Source organism: Aplidium turbinatum, chromosome 16 (genome assembly GCF_918807975.1).
Source record: "Aplidium turbinatum chromosome 16, kaAplTurb1.1, whole genome shotgun sequence".
In the NCBI taxonomy this organism is placed as follows: Eukaryota; Metazoa; Chordata; class Ascidiacea; order Aplousobranchia; family Polyclinidae; genus Aplidium; species Aplidium turbinatum.
In genome coordinates this window covers 10,298,744-10,324,307 of record NC_137487.1, presented here as the reverse complement: position 1 = coordinate 10,324,307, position 25,564 = coordinate 10,298,744, and the positions used below count along the sequence as shown (strand labels likewise).

General features: G+C 36.1%; 1 protein-coding gene and 1 pseudogene across 2 annotated transcripts in view; both read right to left on the bottom strand.

The window, feature by feature from the left end:
• Positions 1 to 1,790: 1,790 nt before the first annotated feature.
• On the bottom strand, positions 1,791 to 15,854 carry LOC145785193 (sodium- and chloride-dependent GABA transporter 2-like; annotated as a pseudogene). The gene is made up of 14 exons (XR_014291140.1): positions 15,769 to 15,854; positions 15,362 to 15,468; positions 15,090 to 15,220; positions 11,759 to 11,885; positions 10,637 to 10,784; positions 9,218 to 9,371; positions 8,230 to 8,364; positions 8,044 to 8,147; positions 6,580 to 6,704; positions 5,939 to 6,051; positions 5,089 to 5,226; positions 3,337 to 3,540; positions 2,509 to 2,676; positions 1,791 to 1,847 (listed from the first exon to the last, which is right to left on the bottom strand). The product of XR_014291140.1 is annotated as a sodium- and chloride-dependent GABA transporter 2-like (transcript).
• A 7,871-nt stretch (positions 15,855 to 23,725) lies between these two features.
• The window catches only part of LOC145785584 (uncharacterized), a 29,418-nt gene continuing 27,579 nt past the window's right edge, over positions 23,726 to 25,564 (bottom strand). The window contains exon 14 of the mRNA XM_082597247.1: positions 23,726 to 25,456. Coding sequence (XP_082453373.1) covers positions 25,043 to 25,456 — 414 coding nt within the window. The 3' untranslated portion in view covers positions 23,726 to 25,042. The remainder of the gene's footprint in view (positions 25,457 to 25,564) is intronic.

Genomic DNA, 25,564 nt, shown 5'->3' with positions numbered 1-25,564 from the left:
AACGGACAAAAACTGCGGCTAAAATTAGAGAACACCAAGAACTCAGCTACACAAAAACTCAATTACTACACAAAAACCCAACAGAGTAAGCCATTCTGAAATTGCTTCCACAAATTAGTTAAAAGAAACGTAAATCGCGTAAATTTTGCACGATTTACGATTTGCAAAATTTATTGGTGTCTTTCTGTGTGTCTAAAACAAGTCCTTGGGGGTGTTAATAGCCAGATGTCTTGGAAAACGTTATAAATTTCTACAAATTTTATTATATTTTTAACAAAGGGCTCAACTTCGGAATCCAAAGTTTGAAAATTTGGGGGGGCTATGGCCCCTTTCGCCCCCCCCCCCTGGCTACGCATATGTTCCTAGGGGCCATGGCTCCCTAGTGGGCCATGAGTCTTTTTCAAGGGGTTCATGGAAAAATTTGAAAAATAATATTTTTTTAATTTATCATTTCTACGTCCACTTCAACACTATATAACGAAAGAAATTAAAATTTGATAAAAAACTAGTACATTTTGCCCAAACCTTCATGAAATGGTCTTTACTGGTTAGCCTACTGCATAAACAACTGTTTAATTAAAATGACGTTTCTTAATTTTTTCAAAAGGTTGAAAAAATAGGGAGGCCATTAATTTTTCAAAGTTTTCAAAGGGGGCCACGGTGTAAAAAAAGGTTGGGAACCCCTGCTCTATAAGTATATGAAACTACCAGGAATAACCTATCAAGGCTTTGTCGGTCCGAGAATAAAGATTCAAAAACCAAACCAACTGCATGACTGCATTGCTTTCACTGTAGCCTAATGAATTTATTTTATCATAAACAGACATAACTCAGCAACAACACTACATTTAACATTATAAAAACAATAAGCGAATATTTTTGTTTTTATAATGTTAAATGTAGGGTTGTTGCTGAGTTATGTCTGTTTGTGGTTTAAAAAGTTACCTCTCTGCCCAAATTGTAATTTATTTTATGGCTGAGTACAAAGCCTACTTTGAACCAACACACTTTTGGCCACCGTTTTGATTGAGTGCTCTCGTGATCCGATGGTTGGGGACCAAATAATTGACCAACTGTCTGAGATAAACATTTATTATCATCCACATAATCATGGTTCCCAAGGTAATATATGAAAGTTGCTAAAGCAAAACATGCAAATTTAAATTGAATAGCCTAAGTAAACTCAAGAAGGGCTCAATTCCCACAAAGGTACTTTTGAGATAAATGCGGTTTATGTCATTTTGGTCATTTATTTTTGCAGTGGAATTTCAATAATGATTAGATGCACAGGTAAAAAGTATTATGCCTGAAAAATTCACTGGGTAAAGATTCTGTGATAAAACTATTGAAAAGTTGAAGCCAAATTGCTGGAGTTGGGTTTTTCTTAGAATGAATGAAAGTATTGACGGGGTATTTTTCATGTCTAGCCTTGAACCAATTGGCCGTTTTTTCAGGTATTATTTAGAATAGGCTACACTGAAAGGAATCGGAAAAGCATAAAAAGTAAAATTTGAAAAAATGGAGTTTGGGCCCTTTTAAATTCACGTATTCAGTTTTTCCAATTCTTTTTCTCATAATAGCCTACCATCAAAGTTACTTGGCTTAAAAATATTTTGGCTTGCTACAAGATGATTTGGAAGGTCACAAACGTTGTTTATCAAGGTCTTCCAAGACCAGGGTGTTCATAATTCACACCAGTGGTGTGTAAAAGAAACTTCACCGCAAATACTTTGCTATGGAATCTTCTAGCGCAGCTTACAAACGCATTAAAACTTCAAATAAAAACTCTTCTATTTCAATGTAGGTTTCAATGGAATTGTGCCAGGCTTCAATGCCAGCTGGAATCTCTGTTAAAATGGTATAGTTTGATTAATTTATTGCTAATCAATATGCTAGGTTAGTAGCCTACAATAAGCGAAGCATCACTTTTGACTTAGCAATTTCACCATCTTTGCAGAGATTTTTCATCAGAAATGTAATGTTTTGACTTTTAATCTGAAAAACTTTAGGCTGGTAAAAAAGTAATTAATTTTAGTTTGAATCTTTATCCTTGGACTGACAAAGCCTCTGATAGGTTATTTCTGGCAGTTTCGCTTAGCCTACTTGTAGACTATAAGAGGCTTTCAGCAGCTACTGACTGGCCGGTTACTGAGGTTGACAAAATGAAGTTTTCGCCTGTTGTCTGTAAATAATTACATCCGCTAGATGCCGCTGAATGGAGAGCAGTCCCGAAGTGGGTTGCACAAGGCCTCAAGTGCACACCCCGAGAGCCGAACCAGGGCCGTTTGATCTTGCAGTTTCTTCGTGTAGAAGTCGTAACAAGATATTTTTCTTAAATACTGTATACAAACGTTATATAAAAGTTGTGAATTCCTAGCTGGCCTAATGTTTAATCAGATGTCGTGTTCGCATATAATTAAACAAAGGTCTATATTTTCAAATTAGCCTAAGTTGAAACTTTGTGCTAATTTTTCTATTTTAACCAATGGCTAGTCTACTCCTACATACCGAATACAAGGGCCCGTGCGTGTTGCATACAAACCATATAAAATATCCAGGTATACAAAGCATTGAAGCCAATGAAAGAAGCCATCCTACTCCGTTAGCCCAAGCAGGATAAACATAGCCATCAAGCACCAGAGGAGTGTATTTGACACAGTAGAAGAAGAAGATTAACTAAAACAGTGCAAGTGATAGGCTATAGTTCAAACCAGTGGCGTAGCTAGAAAAAAAATTTTGAGAGGCAAAACAACTCTTGGGGGGCAAATATTTTAACATTTGAATCAAGAACTTCTTTAACGATATAGCCACGGACTGCAGCCAAACATTTATGAAACGTTATTCAACGTGTACGGCAATACAATATCATAAAAACGTTGTAATAGAAATAAAAATTCATTTTTGGGTAGCACAAGATAAAATTTTGGGGAGTGATTACTCCCTCAAGCTCCCTTCCCCCCGTGGCTACGTCCCTGGTTTAAACGTTAGAAAAGCATTTGCTACTAATCAAAACATAAAGAGCCCAAAATGTAGCTACTTAACTCATGTTCAGCAAACAAACGTTTCGAAATCTATAGCCTACTGTCTTCATCTTCAGTGCTGTAACTGTTAGGCTATAAATGTCAGTGTTATAAATGTTACATTTGAATATGAAAAGAGGATAGTTTTGGAAACGTAGTAGGCCTATCTACATTTTAAGCTCTTTATTTTTTGATCAGATTAACCAGGTGTTCCAACCATTTTGCTCCTAACATTGCTACTAATTTCCAAAACCCTGATTCCGGACTTAATTTACTCTGATCGTTTAGCTAACGTAAACTGAACCCGTCTTCTTACCATTGTTAAAGCTGGGGTAAAAAAACGAATGCATAGCTTGAAATACGCAGAAGGGTAATATCCAATCATCGACTTTATATTATCGTAGAAGCGATCAACTCCATATATCCAGCCAATGGAAACTGATTGGAAGAAAGTAAGGAAGAGAAGGGAGATCCCACTGACAGCATACATGTTGTACAGTTCAAACACGTAAATTCCACCCTAAACATCAGGTTATGTGTTTAATCCGGAGATGATTTCTACCTCTAGTCCAAGGGCGGATCCACAAGTGGTTTCAGGGAACGATTTCAACATAACACAATGATATGCAGGGTACCTAAATCCGACCTTGCAAATACTCCATGAATGAAGTCAATTGTCTGTGTTTTTGGCGGGGAGGGGCGATTGCCCAAATTCCTTCACCGGATCTGCCACTGCTGGTGTCATTGATTTTAATAACAAATTTAAACAATTCACAAATAATATTTTATAAATCTTTATAGTAAAATAGTTAGTTTCCAAACTAACTACCTACATGCAACATTTAAAATGCAAATTAAATAATCAATAGGCTATGCCGACAATGCAGAAGAAGATCCAGTAAAAAGTTGGGGAAGGACCAATGTTTTAACAAAGTAAAATTTATAACATAAATGAACAATGCAACGCAAAACTTAATGTCTAAATAAATGAAACGGAAAGAGGGTGTTGGGGACTTACTCCCCAGAAAATTTTGACAAATGTAATTTTGTTTTGGTCATTTTTTAGGCACTTTTAGAAGCATTTTTTTATCAAGATGGACACTTTGTTTGTAACAAATTCATCAAATTAAAATCGGATTGGGGTGAAAGTTTCGTTTAAAATTTGAATTAACCTACTATTTCAAAAAAAAATTATTCACAAACACAGAAGGATTTCAATAATTTATTTCTGGAAAGTTTGTATAGCCTATACGTGTGTTGTAGCCTTTCAACAGGCTAGAACTTCGAAAACTTTGTATGGGGTGTCCCCACCTTCACAGATAAAATATTCACTTCATAACCTATCTTGATTCACAATAAAATTTATCAATTTAATTATAGTTAACTTAATTAACTAGGCTATTTGGGTGAGCAGTATTTACTTCGAAATATTTTTTGTTTTGTTTTTTTTAGACACAAAAAAGTTTTCACTCCCTTAATTCCCAACCAAATGCTTCCTCAATATTGCCGAGATGAACGAAATGTGGTTGAACGAACAAAGCGAGCGAAAAAAATTCACAAAAATGAAAAAAAATGTAAAATACAAACCGAAAAATGTTGCACGAACTAAATATGAGTGGGTCCTAGTTAGGGGTAGGGTAAACCCCAGGTCGGGGGGGGTGGAAAGCAGTAAATGCTTAACTGTTATTATTCACTAATTACAGTAAAATATAGAGCAATGGAGCGCAGAAAGTGAGCCTTGCCAAAAGTGCAATATAGCCTTGCACCGGACCTGAGTGCAATCATTAGTAATAGGCCTATGGACTGTGGTCTGCAGCTCCGTGCCACAGAATTTCTGCACATGGCTTGTAACAGGTATTTTAATTCATTTTTTGAAAGAAATCAAACCTCCAATCAAAAACGTTAAACAAAGAGTTAGATTTGGTAATTGGCTTTGATTTAATGATTTTTTTCCACATGATTACACGATTACACTGGTAAAATAGCATCAATCCAATCAAATTTTATGGTTTATATAAAAATTAGCATAAATTAAGGTTAAAATTTCGTAAACGCTTTGTCGTATTACATTGGCGAGGAGAGGCAGCCCAAGAAGAAAGAAGATTATGGAGATTGCAGCAGACACTTTCTCGATTCCGTATTTTTCTCTTGTTAGATTTGGAAACTTCTCTGTAAGAATTGCAATTGTCGTTTCCACACCCGCAAACTAACAAAGGAAACAGAAATGTTTTTACCAGTGTTCTGCAATTCACAAAGAAAAATCACAATTTTGAACTTGAGTTGTACATATGGCTAATAAATAAGCTAGGCCTATTTGTTGAAATCGAAATCAAAAAAATAAATTTTGCGTAAAACATGACAGAAATGTGTTTGGTCTCAAAAAATTGTGCAGCTAGTTTCTCAGACAGCCACTTTATCAGATCCAGATCTGGTCAGATCCGTACTGTTATACCCAATCTGATAAAGATCTGGACCAGATGAAGTGGCTGCCTGGGTTGGTTTTTACACTGGTAGTTACTCTTGACAAATTGGTAAATCATGGGCGACCATAGCACAACCATAACAATTGCAATTTCCTACACTTAACACATTCTAACGTTGTCGTGCGTTTTTATTCTGTTTCAAAAGCATAGTGCAAGGAAATTGTTTAAACTTAAAAATAAAATTGAACAAAATTTTTCACTAAAGAAAAACTTCTCAAAAACTAAAAGAAGCAAAGGAATACGTTATCAAAAGAAAACATTTTTAAAAAACTAAAAACATTTGCGAAATGTTTTTACATCGAATAGCATTTCACCGTCCTCAAACGTGGGCTATATAAAATAACAAATGCAATAGCATCAATGAACTATCATGAACTAGCTGTTTAGGCTACTTTCTTCAACTAATTTGTAAGAATGCAAAGGTTAGTCCCTAACCTGACTGTCAATTCCAAGCATGAACAGCGCAATAAAAAATATTATCGACCATAACCTCGGCAAGGGGAGAAGTGCCAGTCCTCTTGGATAAACTTGAAATACCAATCCAGGGCCTGAAAAACATTGCTTGTTTCATTTGCGTATTTCACTTCCTAAATGATAATGTTGCTGGCTATATCCTAGTTTTGTTATTTATGAAAGTTGTGTATATAGGCTATATGACATGTAGCCCCAATAAGTAGATTAAAACTTCAGTAAAGAGACTGGTCTACTCTTTAAAAGAGTCTACAAACACACGAAATTAATGTAGTTAAACAATAAGATTTCCTGCTGAAGAAATTCTTGTGTTCATACCGCAGGTATTTTGCCTGCATTAAATTCAACATAAAAATATAATTTTGATTATTTGAGCAAAAAAATCAAAAACAATTTCAATCTTTAATGAAATTTTGGAAACTTGCTGAAGTTCTTGTCTTGTCGATTAATTCAATAGTTTAGGGGTGTTGTATTGTGCACTTTATTTGACATTTGCATAATCATTATTGAGCAAAAATCGGTTTGGAAACCCATAGTTTAACATTTTTGCTAACGAAAATAAATACAAATTTTGGCCATGTGATTTGCAATGATATTACGCTTACCTTGAGTTGCCACTTCTGATATAGTTTTTGATTCAATAAAAGCCATATGACCTAAAATACTGAATATGGCGAAACAAGCCAGCAAAGACGTCAAACTACAGCTAATTGACAGAAAGATGGCCTGCCTATAAAGGAAAAAAAAAATATTTATCAGTCATTGCAAAAAAGGCTATCTTAAGTTTTAAATTTCAATTACTTGAAATAGCAGTCACACATGGTGCCATGGTCCAAAAAAAGAGAGGGACTACAAACTCCAATCTCTCCTTTTGGAGATGTTACCATAATTTAATAAATATTTTGTAATACTATATACATCGTTATCACTGACTCGATTATATTGACGTCACACACGCTTGAAGAGGGTTATTGTTCATATCTTCTTTTGAATTATGCCACCGACACCTAAACTAAACTGTAGACTACTCGAAGAATCGTACCACCAGTGGCGTACGCAAGGGGGCATTGCTCCATGGATTTAACATTTGCTTTGTTATAACATTGTTATTTGCTTTGAGTGCTATCCAAAACATATTAAACGCCTTGGCCTACTTTACTTCGTTAAATTACTGATACGATTTTTAAAACGAAAGATAAAGTCCAACTCCCCCCACCCTGTGTACGCCACTGCGTGCCACATTCAATGAACAGAGTTGGGCTATTATTCACAAGCCCAGGTAGAGCAACGGTAGGACGAATCATGATTATATTTTCTGCAAACATGCAGATTAGAAGCAGAAAAATATCTGCACAAAACAGTAGATTCACGATATTCCAAACCAAACAGAAAATTTGAATTTTTTTTTGCATTAAAAATTAATTAGTCTTGTTGTTTTGGAGAAATAAAAATCGTGTTCTCTACAATAAACCTATGATTGGTGCTTACGTGAAGCCTGTGAGAGACAGAAGTAAAAACGATAGGTCTAAACCAGAGGTGACGAACCTGCGGCCCGCGGGCCACATGCGGCCTTTCAAAGACTTTTGTGCGGCCGCAAAACAGTTTGACAATCGCTCATGCATTAAAGGCAAAATACATCTCAAAGCTGTTTTATGCCTTCACTGGTAAAAATAAAGAAATCATACTCATATGAAAGCAAACGCTTCGAAAAATCAACTGTCTTCATTGTCAGTGCAAGTACTGTTGCTCTATCCTTTTTGCTCAAGTTGATTTGCTTTTATTTTTTATTGTTGTATGTTTCGATTCTGCGTAAGATAATTTCAACTGTGTGGGTTTTATTACTTTCATCTGCCGTTTGTTACTTTTCATGAATAATATCTTGAGTTGCTTCTAAAATATTTCATAGTAGGTTACGATTAAAAAGCTGTGTGGCCCAATAACTCATGTGTAATTGACAAAGTGGCCCGCGACCGCAAAAAGGTTCGTCACCCCTGGTCTAAACCCTAAACTGACAAAATACTTGAGTGTTACCATATTAATTAACAACACCATCATATGTAGGAACTTACTTATAACAGTTATTGTGAAACTTGTTGTAGCTACCAAAAGTCATCAAAACGGTAAAGCATATTCCGTAAGAAATAAATATCTGGCCTCCGGCGTCCACCCAGACCTGGACAAACACTAATTTATTTTCTGCTCAAGTCTGGTGATAAGAAACAGCTGATTTCTTAGTTTCATAAAAATCACCACACCGAGATTTCCATAAGCTTGGTAAAATTTGGCTTCAAAAGAAAAGAAACCCCGTCCACAGCTCCTTCAAGTGTCAGGCCACGCACCACGAGTATCACGAGCATGATATATGGGAGAATGGCAGAAACATACACAACCTGTAACGATAACAACTATACATTAGTTTGGTAGTTAAAACTGTGCACGGTACAGTTAAAGTAAACTTGGTTGTGCGCACGATTAACAGCCTTAAAAGTTATAAGCCTTATTATTTGCAATTATTTATTTGCCTTCATAATACCCTACAGTAGGACCACATTTTGTATTTGAAATTTAAACTACAAACTTTTAAACATAGGCTACTTCATCACACGAAAATAAACACAATTTTAAAGAGAAAGACAAACGATTTCCCAAATCGATTCTTGAGCTGTTAAAATCATTTTCTTTTATCAGTGTAACATATTGAAACAATATTTTGGTTTAACAGTGACGATTTATCATGATAAGAGCTTTTTCTAAAATAAAACACACAGTATGTGAATACAGTATTGAAAATGAAGCGGTGACCCACTGACCCATAGCGTTGATCCCCCCCCTCCCCTTGGTAGTAAGCCCCTAAGCTACCGATTTTCAGTGAAGAAAAGACAGTGTGAAAGAAGAGTTTGAAAACTCTTTATATCAAACAGAAGATGCAGTCATATGCTATGCAAACAAAATAAGACAAGCGCCAAAAAAATCTTCTTTTTGCAAGATTTTAATTGTAAACTTATTTAGTCGCTAGCAATAACGCATTTTAAAATTGACGACGCCTCCTTCTGCATTTTGGTCATCATGTGCATTTCATTTTTGTTTGAAACTCACAACGAAACTAAATTACTTGAATTTCTTAACAAAATGTAAACAAACCAAAACCAAGGAATAGTGAGTCTAAACAAAAAGAGAGTTTTTTTGTAAGGTTTCGGAAAATTCTCAAAATATTTTTGTTTCGAACGCCGCTGAAACCGACACGCATCGTCAGAAACTTCCCTTGCCGCTTGAGCGTATTCCTTTAAAAATGCAAAAATAAATGACCAGCCACGAAGCTAGAAAACAAAGAATGAGAGGCCAGTTTTCAAATCCACTAATTATTCCAATGCCGTCGGACTTCCGCAAAACGTAGTTGCTGTAAAGTTAAAAATAAAGTGTAAACTCAACCATTTGCATGCAAGTTAGACTCATGTGGACATACTTAGTTCTACGTACTACATACATACTTCTATATAAATCTACATACTTCTATATACATACTTCTATATAAAAGATTTAATTCGCTCTGCTTTGCCTTTTTGCTTGGCATTGAGCACTTTTTGTAGTATTAATAGTTTTCATTGTTTTTTTACTTCTATATAAATATATATTGGCAGTAATTCAGAACGAAGATAATAGTTTAAGAATCACGTCATTTACAAACACTCCTATGGCTAAAAAGTCCAATGCGTGATTGGCTGGCACGGCTACAACGACAACATGTAAAGCCTGCTACCAGTGATGATGGATAGTTCCGACGGTTTTGTCTATTGCGACGCTTTTTCTCTTGATTGGTGATACGCGTTTCGTCATACTTGAAGACGGCTTCATGCATAGCGAGCCTCCCAGAATCTCTACCCTCAGCAAGGTTTATCCAATGTCGAGTGTCTAAGTTGCATAATTTCAGTGATTTTTTAGAGTGTTTTTGAAGCGCTTTCTGGGGGCACCAACATTGCGGTGGCCTGTAAAAAGCTCTCCAAATAAGGTGATCTTGGGGAGTCTGTGATTGTCCATCCTGGAAACATGGCTGACCCAACATATTGATTTTTTTAAACAAAAATGATTCAATGCTTGAATAGATGCTTGTTGAAGGACTTCAGTGTTTGGGACATGTTTGCTCCAGTGAATGTTCAGAATAAATCTGAGACAACGCTGGTAAAAACGTTCCAGGAATCGTACATGCTGACGATATAGCACCCAGCATTCTAATCCATAGAGGAGAGATGTTAAAACAACTGCCCCATACACCATTATTTTTGTTCTCTTTTGTAAGTCGTGATTCTTCAAAATCTGTGAAGCTTTCCGAACGCACAGTTTGCTTTGACCAGTCTGCACTTTATTTTCTTGTTAATCTTGGTACCGTATCTGAAGATATGGTGCATCCTACAGTAGGTATAGAAACAACTGCACTACATTGCGCTCCGATTGGTTAGACTCTAAACCTTTGTTGAGATGCTTGACATGCCGTATATAACTGCCTCTCAAGTCTTGTGTTCAAAAAAGCGTTTTAATAATGTTAAAAGCAAAACAATTAGCGATGAAGTACGTCTTTAATGACTGAAGTAAGCAATTGATTAATGGTGTTAATAATATTAAGCTACTGCAATTCTAAAAAAAATTATAAGAAATCAAATATTTTACTTCCAAAACTCAGCTTCGGGCAAGGTTGCATTTTCTTTTATCAAAGAAGTTACTGAAACATTTCTTTGAGTCATATTTCTAGTAATGTTTCCAATATTATTGTTTTCCTTCCAATAATCGGAGCATTTGTTAGAGTTCCACCAGTTATCTGTAACACGACAAGCCTGGCCAATAAAATCTGGCGAATAAATAAAGCAAAAAATGTAACAACATTGCTTAATTACTCGTTGTAGATTTAACACAAGTCTACCCAAAATTTATATAAAAAGTTGACTCTTTTTTACAAACCGGTAAAAAGTACTCTACGGACCCTTCTCAGCCGCTGTTTGAAGGTCACCAAGCCCTGGGATTAATAGCATTGATAGAAGTGTCCGGGTGTACTTTTGAACCCGGGCTTGGGATGCTCTTAAGAGTCCTTAACCTTTCCAAAGAGCCCGGGAACTTGAAAAAGTCATCGTGTATTCTTTTAATGTGGAGCGTTTTTCTTACAAGTGTCTTGATTTGAGGCCCAAGGATGTCATTAAAAGCGGTCCAAATTATCCTCTTAATCTTTTTCATTTTGCCATTTCCAAAAGATCAAAGTTAATTTGGTGACAAATTCAAATGTAGCCTAAGTTCTAAGCTCACAAAAGTTCTATCACTTTAATTTTAGAGACTATGAAACTAAAATCAGCATTAAACTTATGTCAACAAAAATCACAGCTTGCTGAGTTTAACCACTGACTAACCAATCAATGCAATAAAAAGCTGTTTTTGACTTTCTCCGTGACGCGACAATTCATCATACGAAAACAACCTTAATCGAAGCGGCATTTTATAAAGGCGACTGCAGAATATGCCGTGTGTCTTTTCCCAAACAGTTGGTTCGACAAACATTTACTTTCGTAATTAGTGGAAAATAATTTTCGGTGATTTGTCGTACTAACATTTCCACAAACGTGCACAATGTCGCTAAATTGTTTAAAAAATATGTAAAACCATTTTTGCATTAAGAAATATCTATGCTGCATTTTGTTTCCAACAATATTTTTAATACCAGCTCTTTATCATTACATAACCTGGCTTTCTTGTTGGTTACCGGTATCGTAAATTCTTTCAAAGAATTATAGCTACCGCACTTACCGCATGAAGTCCATGGAAGTGGACCAGGTAGGCAAGAGTGGACGAGATAAAAAGCTGCCCAAGCCATAACCACCACGTAGTAGATACTCGAGAACACATTTATCATTGTGCTACCATAGCCGACGCCCTAGTAAACAAAAATTACTTTGGTTTTATGATTTTATATACAGTCTAGCTATCAGTAGCCAACAAAGCAGCCCACATAAGAGAAAAATTGAAACTGCAAGAATAAAACAAACATATTTATCCTTTTTCTACGATCCCTTTATTTATAACCCACTTTAGTATGCTATGTTCTAAAATTCTACAATGTGCCGCAGAACTAGTTGAATTCCAATCGTTGGAGCTATTATCAATTGAGCCTCTGGGGCTGAGTGTCTGGCAAAATGTCTCCCTCCTAAGAACAAAAAATGACCCCCATAACAACACACTCTCTATCAAGGGGTACTGCTGCAGAGAGCAAAAAGTGTAAGTCTTGCCAACGACTATGCAATATGCAGGCACCCCGCTATTCTATAGCTCAACATAGACTGCGTTGATTCAATGTGAAACGTATTAACAGTATGTGCCAACAAGGCCTATGAAAGGGGGTACGGAGGGTACGGCGTACCCTTGGGGAACGTTCAAATATTACGTAACGCTTTTTTTCCGAATTTTTGACCCTCCCCCCTCTCCCATGTAACGCCAACGTAACGCTTTTTTCAATCCCCCCCTCCCCCATGTAACGCTTTTTCACTACGAATTCAGCACAAAAAACTACCATTCCGTACTCGAAAGCGTTACGTAACGTTTTGCTTGAACCCCTCCCTCCCGATGTGACGCTAACGTAACGCTTTGCATAAACCCCCCTCCCCCTCGAAGGCGTTACGTAATATTTGAACGTTCCCTTGAGGGTCCAGGTCTGTGTTTGTTGGGGGGCCCGAAATTGTGGTTTTATAGCTTACGCGCAAAAATGTTTGGTTAAAACCATCCTAAACGACTGATATCAAGCATAAAAGTTGTTATTCTTTAGTCTTGGGGAGCCCGAAATCTAGCAAAAGGGCCCAGAAAGGTAAACGAGTGCTTTGCAAGCAAATTAGGGGCCCAAAGTGGTAATTTAATGCTTTACGTGCAAAAATGTTCTGTTAAAAGCACCCTAAATTAAATCAAAAAAGTTAGTTCTTCTCCTGACCGGGGGGGGGGGGGGGGGGCATAGTGTAGCAAAAGCAAGTTTGAGAAAAACCGGGGCAAAAAGCCCGGGTGTTTTTTTTTTTTGTGTTTTAAACCATTTGACAAAGGTAGTTTCACACTTATTTCACTTCAAAATGAATTTCGGAGTTAGAGCAGGAGCCGGAGAATACTTTCGGAGCAGGAACTCAGCCGGAGTAAAAAAAAGTGACTTCTCTCGTTCACCTCTGCTAGTGCTCGGCATGTGGTGAATGCAAAAGTTAATGAAGAAAGGTTAGGATTGGTCAGATGATTAACTTGATTATGTTTTAACAAGATGTTATGTTTGAGCCTTGGTAGAGAGCTTGGCTTGCAACAGATAGGGGAGACCGAGGCAAGTTGAGCAGGGTTTTTTTTAAATCTAATTTTTTTTTATTTTACTAACTTTTTCGAAGACTCAAGTATTGCATTTCAAAAACATGCTAATAAGCCAAGTTTTAAGACAAAAACTGGTTGGTTTTATTTATTATTTTGCACTGTATTCAAGTTTAAGTAACGATTGCGCAACTTGCCCCGGATTATTTTTCCGGGGCAAGTTGTGCAACACCATGGTGGGCAAGCTGTGTAGCACCATGGGGTAAGTTGAGCAACACTAGTGCCAGGGGCAAGTTGAGCAACATATTACAATCATATTACAGTTGCACAACTTGCCCCGTCATCATTGCACAACTTGCCCCATTCACACTTTTTTTAAAGAACAAAAAATTTCAAGAAAACCAACAAATGTACAAAAAAATTGTACCTGCGAAAATACAACTACATCACATGTCTACTGACCCCTACTGCTAAAGTTTGACTAGTTCTATTGTGCACCCAAAAAAATCAAAATTTCGTTTGCATCCGAATTTAGATCCTGAGACCTAAACACCTTATATCGTTGATCAAGCCTAACCTGCCCAAAAAACTGATAACTGCAATTCACGTGCTTCAAAGGCATTATAGGTAAAATATAATAATGGCGTTAAAGATTCATTACGCTCTTTATTTCCTTTCAAACGGGGACTTGCACAACTTGCCCCGTTGCACAACTTGCCCCGGTCTCCCCTACATATAACACTCAGTAACGTTAACGGATTTAACATTAAACACACACAAAAAACATGAAAAAACTACTAAATCCAACGTTTTCGACACCACATAGTGTCCTCTTCAGAAATAATTATAAGCTACATCTAAAAGAAATAAAAAAATAAATTTAAAAATTTTACATTAAAGGTGTACAAGCGACACCTCTCAACAGCACCATCAACAACTGACACACGAATTCAATGCAGGATACACAAATTGGCGAGGGACAGATCAAATGATATGCACAACACAAAATAATAGTTTTATTGCAGCCTGATACTATTATTGCGCACAGATGTCCAATTCTGCAGTAAAATGTTGTATGGTGTGCACTGTGCAATACGCTTAAGGAAACATCACACTTTTTGCCCAAGACAAAGGGGGCCCGGAGTGAGAGGGGGGCCCGAAATGACTCTTCATACCCCTAGTGAAAATTTTTCTCAGAGGCCCTGTGTGCCAAGAATTTTAACTTAACAGAAGAAGAGCAGCAAGATATGGTTGGTGCAATAGATTCAATGCGCAACTCATAGTAGAAAACCACGAATGAGCTTTAATTGAAATTCAGTTGATCTGATCAGAAATTGTTTTCTTTTTTAGCTTGCAATCTCAAAGGTTAGAAATGGTGTCAACGTTCACATTTTCCTCATCAGGATTGTCTACCTAGGCACCTGATGGATTGTCTTAAAAGTAAATTACATCCAGATAGCCACTTTATCTGGTCCAAATCTGGCAAAGATCTGGTCAGATAAAGTGGTTGTCTGTAATGGTAGGTATAGTTATTTCTTTAATCATTGAGTTCTTCTCAAGGATAGAAAATTTTGCAATTGTTTTTTTGCAAAATATGTCTTAAAATTTGACACTCATATGCAAAAAGAACTGCTACTGACTAGTGAAGTTACGTGTGAAAGTTAAGCTCTAGTTAAATTTTAACATGTCGTTTTTAGGAGTGTAGTTTTTGTGATATGGTCGTTGTTGTAGAACTCTAGCATAGTAGCTTGGCTTTCTTTCACAGATCACAAATGACGAAAATTTTGTAGAGTAAGATTCAATTTCCTACCGTCATAGATGGGGTCAACTTCCAGACTCTAAGAGCAGTACTTTGTGTGTATTGGCCCAACGAAACCTCAAGGAAAAACATTGGAATACCAGCCAACACAACAAACGTGATGTAAGGAATCAGAAATGCACCTGAATAATGGCGAAGTAACTTATAAACTTAATGATTCTAGCAGCTTCTTTTAGAGTAGCTAAGGAATTATTTGCTTGGGTGATGTAAAACATACAAAGCAACTTTTGTGTGCTGTAAAAACGAAGAAAAATAATACTTACCACCTCCATTTTTGTAGCATAAATATGGGAATCTCCAGACATTTCCTAACCCCACTGTGTATCCAATCAGAACCAGTATAAACTCACTTTTTCTGCTCCATGTTTTACTAAATAATGTGGTGCATACAATAAGTTATAGGGTATTGCGACTAGGATAAAGTTTTGTTACCCACCAGTAGGATAAACAATTCATTTGCAATAAAAATATATATTTTCATATACAGTAGCCCTGTATCCACCCCGGATATGCATTGCTCACAGCGCTTTACAAAGCAGACAGTGTCAGCCCAGCCGTATAGAGACGCAGCTGAATACAGTATTACCCTACCATGAATCTATTCCGTTGCTGAGTGCTAAGCAAAAGTAAAATTCAGTACCACTAATATAGCACATAATCAGTGAATTACCGGCGTTTGATAAACAATAGATCACTTCCATCTTCAACAGTGTGCGTTGTTGTACTAGACATAAGTATATTAGTCGCATTGTTAGAACTGATCATCTCTATCAACTTTATTGCTTTGACTTCAACGTTAAAATTTAAGCCAAGTCAAAGTTAATGGCAAAGAAATCTACAGTAGCAGTGCCCCAACTCTGAAACAAAATGCGTTTGAAAATAATAAATATTATCAACACTACAGCAAAGTGCTCTATGCCAAGCAAAAGAGCCAACACTTTTAAATACTGTATATAATAGTTTCGGGAGAGAGTTTGCTTTCTTATATCAAAGACAGGCAAAACGCAACAATACAACAGGGTTGAGCACTATTACAACATATTTTACATATTTACAAATAGTTTTAACAGTCGAACGTTTTCGGCTTAACTTAAGACCTCATCAGGAATCTGAAAATATTTATAAAAATGCCATAAATTTCAGCTTCTCGAAGATAACTAGCTAATTGATTGATTGATTGATTGATTGGTTTATTTTGTTGTGCAATGTCATAACAGCAAAATCATTAAATGATGCAGTACGCTTAACGAACACAATTGAAGCAAAGAAAAATAACAAATGTGCACTGCATCGTTGATAAGTAAATCACAACGGGAAGCTGCAAAGTGACCATAAATTGACGGTCTTCGAGTTCCAATATTAGAGTATCGGTCCACATTAGTAAATTACACTGCAATCAACTTTAATATTCTGCAATTAGATAGTTTTTGTAAAGTTTTTTAAATGAGTCAAAAGATTTTTTTTTAATATCTAGTGGGATTGAGTTCCATATTTTTACTCCACTATACTTGATGCTTCGTTGAAGTTTTGAAGTAGCATACAGAGGAACAAAGTAATTATCATTTTTGATTGAGCATCTATAGTTGAGCGATTATGAATGATTGATGTTTTTTTGAAGTAATTCGAAAAAGTACAGGGTAAAGAATTATGGTTATATTTAAACATTAATTTAGCAATTTCAAGTTTGTAAATGTCTTTTATTTTTAGAACTTTTACCTGCTTAAAGTATGGTGTAACGTGTTCTGACCACAGCCCTCCAGCAACTACTTTTATTGCTTTGTTTTGCAACTTTTGTAGTTTCTCGATGTATGCTTTGTATGTAGAGCCCCAAATGGCTATTCCATTGATAATATGTGGGTGTATGAGCGAATAATATAGCTGCAGTCTAGCATTGAAAGGAAGAAAGTGTTTACGTTTCGACAAAATACCAACAGATCTAGCAAGTTTAGATCTAAGAGCATCAATGTGAGGTTCGAATGAGAGCTGTTTATCAATTATTATTCCAAGATACTTAGCGTGGTCGACAGTTTCTAGCTCAACAGCCCTATAGAAAACATGGAATTCATCAAATTTGTTGTAGCCTTTTTTAGGAGGAATTACTAATAGATTGGATTTAAAGGCATTAATGGTCAATTTGTTGGCATTTATCCAACCATCTACAGCAGCTAATTCATCATTAAGTTTGGTTTGCAATAAATTTAAGTTATCAGCTTTAACTATAAGACATGTATCGTCCGCAAACAACCTTGGCATTGTCGACATGCTGTTTGGTAGGTCATTTATGTAAATTAAAAACAAGAGTGGATCTAGAGTTGAACCTTGAGGAGCACCATACTGGATAGATTGCTGTGTGGAAGTATCTTGATCAATCGCAACATATTGTTTACGGCCATTCAAGTAAGACGAGAGAAGATCGTTTGCAACTCCACGGACACCACAATGGTCAAGCTTCCGCAAGAGCCGTTTATGGCATACAGTGTCAAATGCTTTTTTTAAGTCGAGGAAGGCAAGTCCTGTGAAATCAGTGTTTTTAATTTGTTCGTAGGTAGTGCTTATTATGTCAAGGGCAGCATGTGTAGTTGAGTGGTTGGAACGAAATCCATATTGTGTGGGTAGGAGTGAAGAATTTTTATTAAGAAAGCTGGAAATCCTTTTGTAGATTAGTTTTTCTATTATTTTTGAAAAACACGATAATAGCGTGTTTTTGAATATTTCCGGAGAAACTAAAGATTGCCAAGGTATCACCTTGGCAATCTTTAGTTTCTCCGGAAATATTCCATATATAAATGAATAATTAATCAATGCTGCAAGTGGAGGGGCAACAATACTAGAAACAGGTCGAAGAAAATACGGGGAAATGTTATCACAGCCAAAAGCTTTGTTTATATTTAAAGCATGTAGCTCATTGATAACTTCGTTAATATGGGATGGTTCCAGGTAGATCGAGGTAGGGACACGGTTCCTTAAGTAACTGAGATAACCGTTCTCATCCCCAGGTTCAACACTTTCAGCTAACTTTTTACCAATATTACAAAAAAAGTTGTTAAAATTATTGGCAACAAGCTTTGGCTGGGATATTTGCACTCCGTCAACATTAACACTATTGATAACTTATGTTGACTTGTTTTTGTTGGGTAACAGTGAATTTATGATTTTCCAAGTTTGTCTGGCATCAATTTTGTTTGTGCTAAGTTCGCGTTCATAATACTGTTTTATAGCTAAAAATTTCAGTTTAGTTAATTTGTTAGAATATTTCTTATATATAAGCTTACTTGCTTCGTTGCCTATTGAGAAGTGGGTTTTATACATTTTTTGTTTATTTTTTATGGACACGTAAAGTCCTCTAGTTATCCAAGGTTTTCTTTGTAATTTATTATTTTTGCGAGAAAGTTTTTTTTTAGTGGAGCGTGGTTATCAATTACGTTTTTTATTGCGTCAATCAGTTCCGAAAATTTGTCATTTAAACCTTCGGGGGACACATTCGAAAGAGAAGACATGAATTTGTGCATGCTTCCAGGTAATTCCTCACAATAAGCAGCTAAGTCGAGATTCCGTTTATCACGGTAGTAGCATGTTGAATACTTTGTTGGCACCCTAAAGTCTGAAACAAAACAAAATACTGGCAAGTGGTCTGTGATGTCATAATTAAGAACACCTGGGGTTACGCGGTGGGTAATACTGTTAGAAAGGATGTGATCAATCGTGGTTGAAGAGTTTTCCGTAACTCTTGTGGGTTTGGTTATTAGCGAGTGAACACCATTACTTTTAAGCATGGTAAGATAACTTTTAGAGAGAGTAGAAGGGTCAGAAACGTTGATATTAAGATCACCTAGAATGAAATATGTTTTCCTTTCATTGTTGAGTTTAGTCAGAGTAGTGTCAAGAGCTTCAACAAAACCAGATTGATTTGATCGGGGATGTCGATAAACTGCACCTATTATAAGTTTATATTTAGAATTGTTAAGATCAATGGATATCCATAAGTTTTCACAGTCGTCACTATCGATTTGAAAATTGTTTATGACTTTAAATTTGTAGTCCTTTGAAATATATATAAAAACACCGCCTGCAGAAATACAAGAATTTTCATAAACATAATCGTAGCCCTGTAGCGATATATTAACAAGAGGTTTTTCCTTAATGCGCGTTTCGGTAACACAAATAATATCAGGAGCATTTTCAAAAGTTTCAAAGAATTCATGCAGAGTATCAATATTTTTTTGAATAGACCTAATATTTATATGCAGTGCGAATAGCAGGTTATTTTGATTATCTCTAAACACAGACGAATTAGGTTCGTAATAATCACACAATCTTATATTTGAAGATAAACAGGATGCAAGCGATTCATTCAAATCGAATTCATTTTCAGGATTAAGGGTGACAGCTTGACTCGTTCGCTTAGAATGTAGAACGCAATTATTATTACAATGAGACAATATAGGCCGCTTGTGAATTTGCGCCATAGAACAGACAAGAGGTATCGCAGTAACAATTGGTAAGAAGAGTGAGATAATAAGGGTCTGACACAGATTTCAATCACAGCTTGATTAAGGTCAATAATTCAATAAGCGTCAGTTTATTGAGGAAGCGAAAATCTACCAGACGTCTGGGATGCTCGATTATTTACAGTGTGACCTCGAGTTGATCTCGTTCAACGTTGACTGACCCAGTTAGCAACATTTGGCCACTTCACACCAATCCATCTTCAAGAGGTGTTGGATCCATGCACTAAGAAACCAACCCCGCCAACCGGGTTTTTAAGTAGATATAGACTTCTTAAGATTAGGCATAGACAAAAGACAAACATTTCAACCAAGCTCAGACAAGTAAAATAGAAAAGTAGTTGATTACAAATCAATTCGTTTGCCATCCCCAATTAGATTTATGTCACCAGGCGAATTAACCCACTTAAAAGTTTGCCCGCTTTGTTTGGCTGTTTTTACAAATGGTAACAATTGTTTTTTTTTTGTTATATAACAATTTTGGCAAATGCTCCGAGAAAAATACTCGGCTGTTATTAGAAATATTAAAATTTTTCAAAGATTTTAACGATTTAAATATCATTTCCTTCTGCAGCATGGTTCCAACTTTAAATATAATCGGGCGTGTTGTACTTACACCAGTTGCACGTCCTTTCGTTGTTGATCCCAGAAGATGACAATCGACAATGTCTATGTCGTCACATTTCAGTGCATTATTCAGTAGATTCTTAACTTTTTCCACTGTTTTTGCTTTCGTTTCCCATGCTTCTTCTTTGATTCCATGAATGAGAATATTCATTCTTTTACTGTATTGATCTTTTTCTAGATTCTCCTTTTCGATTTTTTGTTTGAAGTTCTTTAACTCTTCACGAACGTCATCATACTTTTGTTCAAGATTTTTGACAGTATTTTCTTGTCTCTCAACTTTCTTCTCAAGTAGCCTACAGTAGTTCAATCGTAAAATTCAATCTTTCTTCCAAACCGTTTAATGTGGTTTCTAACTGTTCGAACTTGTTGGAAAGTCGATCTTCAATATCTTTTATTGCTTTAAGTATACTTTCCAGAGTAACCTGATTATTAGACGTTGACGTTTGCTTTTTTGAAGGTGACATACTATGATTTACTTGCTAACTGATTCTTATAATCGTTTACCCTTCTCACCGCTCACCAAAGCGTATTACTGCATGCGCTCTAGAAACACTAAACTATTCACCTAAAAACCTTACAAACTGTTTCTCCGTTGTTAAGTTTTCAGAAGGTTCTTATTCAAACAGAATTTATAGGCCTATGTAAGGTATTCTATATACTAAATAAATTTAGACAATATTAGATGATAATAAAATTCGAATGTTTATTATATAGAGCAATAGATATTATTAATACCCTACCAAAAAACAGTTCCAAGCAAAAAAGCCAAGCAGAGCAAATTAGTGTACATCAAACTCATTCACTATTCATCAAAAACCTCGTGACTTTATTTTATGTATACGGTATACTAAGCCTATATATGGAATATATAAGATCCCAAAAAGGAGAAAACAGGCTGTCAAGGTTTTTAAATGATTAATATGATCTGTTCTTTCGTAGACAGACTTTTGTATTTTAAAAAACTTTGTCACTTTTCACTGGGCTTACTTTGTGCAAATTCACCGATATAGCTTACCAGAAGGAAGGAAGCAAAAACATTTTCCGCTAAATTTCGGCTTAAATGCTGCACGAAAACACATTTGCTGGCAAAGGTTTCACGATCTTAAACAAATCATATGGTTAAAATTGGTACGAAAGTTTCGAAAACCATTTTATGCCTTTAAATCTTCTGTTTCGTAAGCCTAACCCCAATAGCTTTGACAGGGTGCCCAGAGGTACTTTTGGATCCAGGCCCGAAATGATTTTAGGGGCCCGTAAACGGATTTAGTGCGTTTTTCTTAGAAGTCTCTTGATTTGGGGCACAAGGATTTCATCAGTACCAAGCTTAATTTATCTTCCAACCAGTGATAGACTTACAGTAGGTTAGATGAGTCCGGGCCAAAACTTTATTGGGGCTCACTTTGGCAATTGCTTATTACATAATACCGTTAAACTCTGCAGTTATGTATAGAAGCAGGCCTACTGGTTTCTTATATATATAATGCATTTTAACTGTCCTTGTTTAAAGTGTTGATTGCAATCATTTGGTATGAATGAGCTACAGACCAGAGGTTCCCAAATTGTGAGTAGTGGCACACTGGTGTGCCGCGAAAACTTGGTGCTTTAACTAAATGCTGCAACCGTAAGCGCAAAGCAGCAAACTGTCAAATCAAATAGTTTGCAGGAGAGCATATTTACTTTCGTGTTGCAGTAGACTTACGATAAATTGCCGACAGTTAAAGTTTGGTTTGTTTTCGGTCTTTTCTGTTGCCAGTCTAACTAAAAATTAGTCGAGGCTGGCCGTTTTATGACTTACATCCTTTGTGATAAATGGAAATAAGGTAACTTATATTTTTATGAGTTTCTGCATTGCTGTATAAAAGTAGGTTGAATTTATAATAATCTTGTAAAGAAGCAGTCAACCATTCCTCTTAACACAAAGCTTGTCAAATATGCATACAGTATAAAAGCATTGAAACAACGACTTTCTCGTAAAAAATCACTCAAGTTTTGGGTCAGGTTAGGTGATGTTCGCCTTTTGTTTCCGAAGATGGCCAATGAGACTGATTCGAGCTTTAGTGTAGGCTATGTGGTCAGCGCACACGAGTGCTGGGGAGATGACCGATGAGGCCTATCTGTGCGGTGAAGCTTAAGTTAGGTCAGGTGAGGTACCGTACCAACCAAGTCATACATCGTTCAGGATAAGAGAACGTTCTGTTGAGATAACATTAGCTTGCATAATAAGAGACGTAGCCACGAGGGCTTTGGAAAGCAAACGCCCTTTTCCTCCAAAAATTTTATCTTATCTCCCCAAAAAAAGAATTTTTAATACTATTGCAACGTTTTCATGACATTGTATTGCATGTTGAATGAAGTTGCATAAATGCTTGGCTTCACTTAGCAGCTATATTTTCAAACAATTTTCTTTTCAAATAGTAAAATATCTGCTGTTCTAAAAGTTGCTTTTGTCTGTTTTAAAATATTCTTTTTAGCTACATCACTGATACAAATACCACCGCAGAGCTAAACTGTTTCCTTTCAGCCTCAATCCGTAACACCTGTCATGAAAAGAAATATTGCACATAATCCTATCCAACTACCATGCTGCATTCACTGGAAACGTGAACAATAATTTTGAGCAATCGCCTTTTCACACATCGCTTACTCCTTTTTTGTATCAGCAATGAAGCAAAACCGTAACAAAACCTGCAAAAAAACGACGCAGTTCAGTCAGAGCCTGATTGACGTAGAAGCGGCCATGTCTTTGGTAGGTTACTTATTGGCATGTCTGAAAATATCCCTTGCTTCATGAATATAAACCTGAATGAAGATATCCCTTGCTTCATGAATAGGCTATAAGCCTGAATGAATATATCCCTTGCTTCATGAATATAAGGCAGAAAGAAAAAAAACAATAAAAACTATTAATACTACAAAAAGTGCTCAATGCTAAGCAAAAAAGCAAAGCAGAGCGAATTAAATCAAATATAGTTATTACTATCTGAAGCCTTTACAAATTGTTTCACCTTATTCAAATAGAATTATATTTGAATAAGGTGAAACAGGCTGTTAAGGATTCAGATAGTAATAACTATACTTGATTTAAGCCTGAATGAAGGTATTCCTTGCTTCATGAATATAAGCCTGAAGGTATTCCTTGGTATTTATTCATTCCAAAGATTGACTTTCTTTTTTTTCTGTACACTAAAACTAAATCTTACCGAGCATACGGCCTGGATACGAGAAAAAAAAACTCGTTTCTACTTGACCTAAGGAAAAGAAACCTTTTATGACTTTAGAGAAGCATGGTTATTTGTACAGTATTTCTTGGAAATTCACAATTATCCTCAACAAGATAAAACGCTTATTTTTACGTATTGCTTCTTTTCACTGTGTCTATGTTTTACCTTCTATCAAAATGAAGCCTTGGCCATTTGAAAAGTTTTAGAAATGGTTCTATTTTTGATGAATGAAATCTGGCTATTAACAGTGTATTGAAGCGGTTGGTTCAACTAATCAACGGCATAATAATTTATTACCAAATAAAAATCAATTTGATAATATAACAGTGATCAAAGAAATTAGAAATAAACAATTCAGCTTTCGAAATAATTACACTGTTGGAAAGGACACGGGCAAAAAAAGGACTCTTCAGTTAGCAACTTTCTTGCATCGATTCAACGTATACAAACGTTGAATCAATGTCAAAAAGAAGTGATTTGCTGACTGAGTCTCAGGAAACATCATACAAGGATCGGTGTTCAATGGAGTGTACAGTATTGTTAAAAACTAAAGTGGTTAAACTTCGCAATTACGATTCAAAATTTTGAGATTTGCAAATTGTATAAGAATATGATTGAATGCTAATAGGAGTGTTGCCATAGCAGACGAAAAAAAATCAAAAACAAGTAAATTGCATTGCACGCATGATCAGAAGGTTCTATGTAAAAGATGGTTCACATCTTCATGTGGATCAAACGTCCCATGATATTTAAACAACATATTTCAGGTGCAATAGTTCTCTTCAATTATGTGTGAGCCCAGCCAGCAACTGTTCTTTTCCACATTGATTCAACGTCTGCGGACGTAGAATCAATGTATGTACTGACTTGCTGGCTGGGAATGTGTCTATTCTAACATCAGTGAAATGACACTCTTAGTTAGCCTGAACAAGACTGCAACATTGTGGCTGAGTTTTCCAACACATAAACAGAGTTTGCAAGGAACAATGCTTGAAACCGCATATCACTTGGGCGGTGATAGCGAAAAGCTGATGCACAACAACGAAAAAGCGATAATTTAAACTGAGTGAAGACGTAAACGAAGCGCGAAACATTGTCAAGTCCTACAGAAAGAGAAAGGATAAATATTATGTACAGAAATATAATTAAAACGCAAAAAGAACAAAATCACTGCGTGTGGCACATGAAAAGAAGCATAGAAATACTGTAACGAAACAGTCCTTGGTTTCAGTTTTTCTAATAAGCGAGCCATGAACATATTTTCAGACAGCATAATTGGTTCTGCAATCTGCATACGCAAAATTAACCAATTTGGTTAGGTAGGTTTGAATTTCTCAGCAACCACCAAGAGTAGAATGTTTAAACGAAATTAGGAAAATACTGTAACATACTTTGAGCACAAAACACCCATCTTTACATCATAGTTGAACTATATCTTGCAAATACGTTAAAACAGAAAACGTTTTCAGCAATAAAATGAAAGAGAATAAATTTAAATTACCACGATTTGCGAATTTTAAAGCCTAAGTTCATTTTTATCAACTAACGTCGGTAAATGTTGTTGAAACATTATCTACGTTCAGCTTAAACTTCAAGAGGAGTCGTTTTCTGAAAAATCAACTTCCTCTTCCTCGCTAAGAGTGGACGTTTCACTCTCTTCTGCGTTCATCTTGGCATCACCAATTCTCTGAGTTGATGTTTCCTCCAGTAATACCACACTGCTGTCATCTTCCTCTTCTAAACTTCCCTCTGATTCTTCCTCGGACGTGCTTTCATCCTGTTTAGAAGCTTTTCCCAGTCGGAACACATCCTCCTTATTGAGATCCTCTCCTTTGCTGGCTTGGATCAAAGCGTACTTCCACCGATCGTTTCGATCCTTATCATCAGTGGCGAAGAGGAAAATCCTCCGAGCTTGTTTCAACTTGAAGCAGTATTTGTGCTCCGTGAAGAAAATGTCAATAACCTCAAACCCAGGAAGAGGCATAGTCATTTGGGCACGAACATCCTGTGTAGAAGTAACAACACTTCACTTATTGTTGAAAATATCACCAAAAGTCAAAGCTGGAAGCTCCTGGTCGTTGTTACGCAATCTTTCTAGTTATGTGAAATAAAC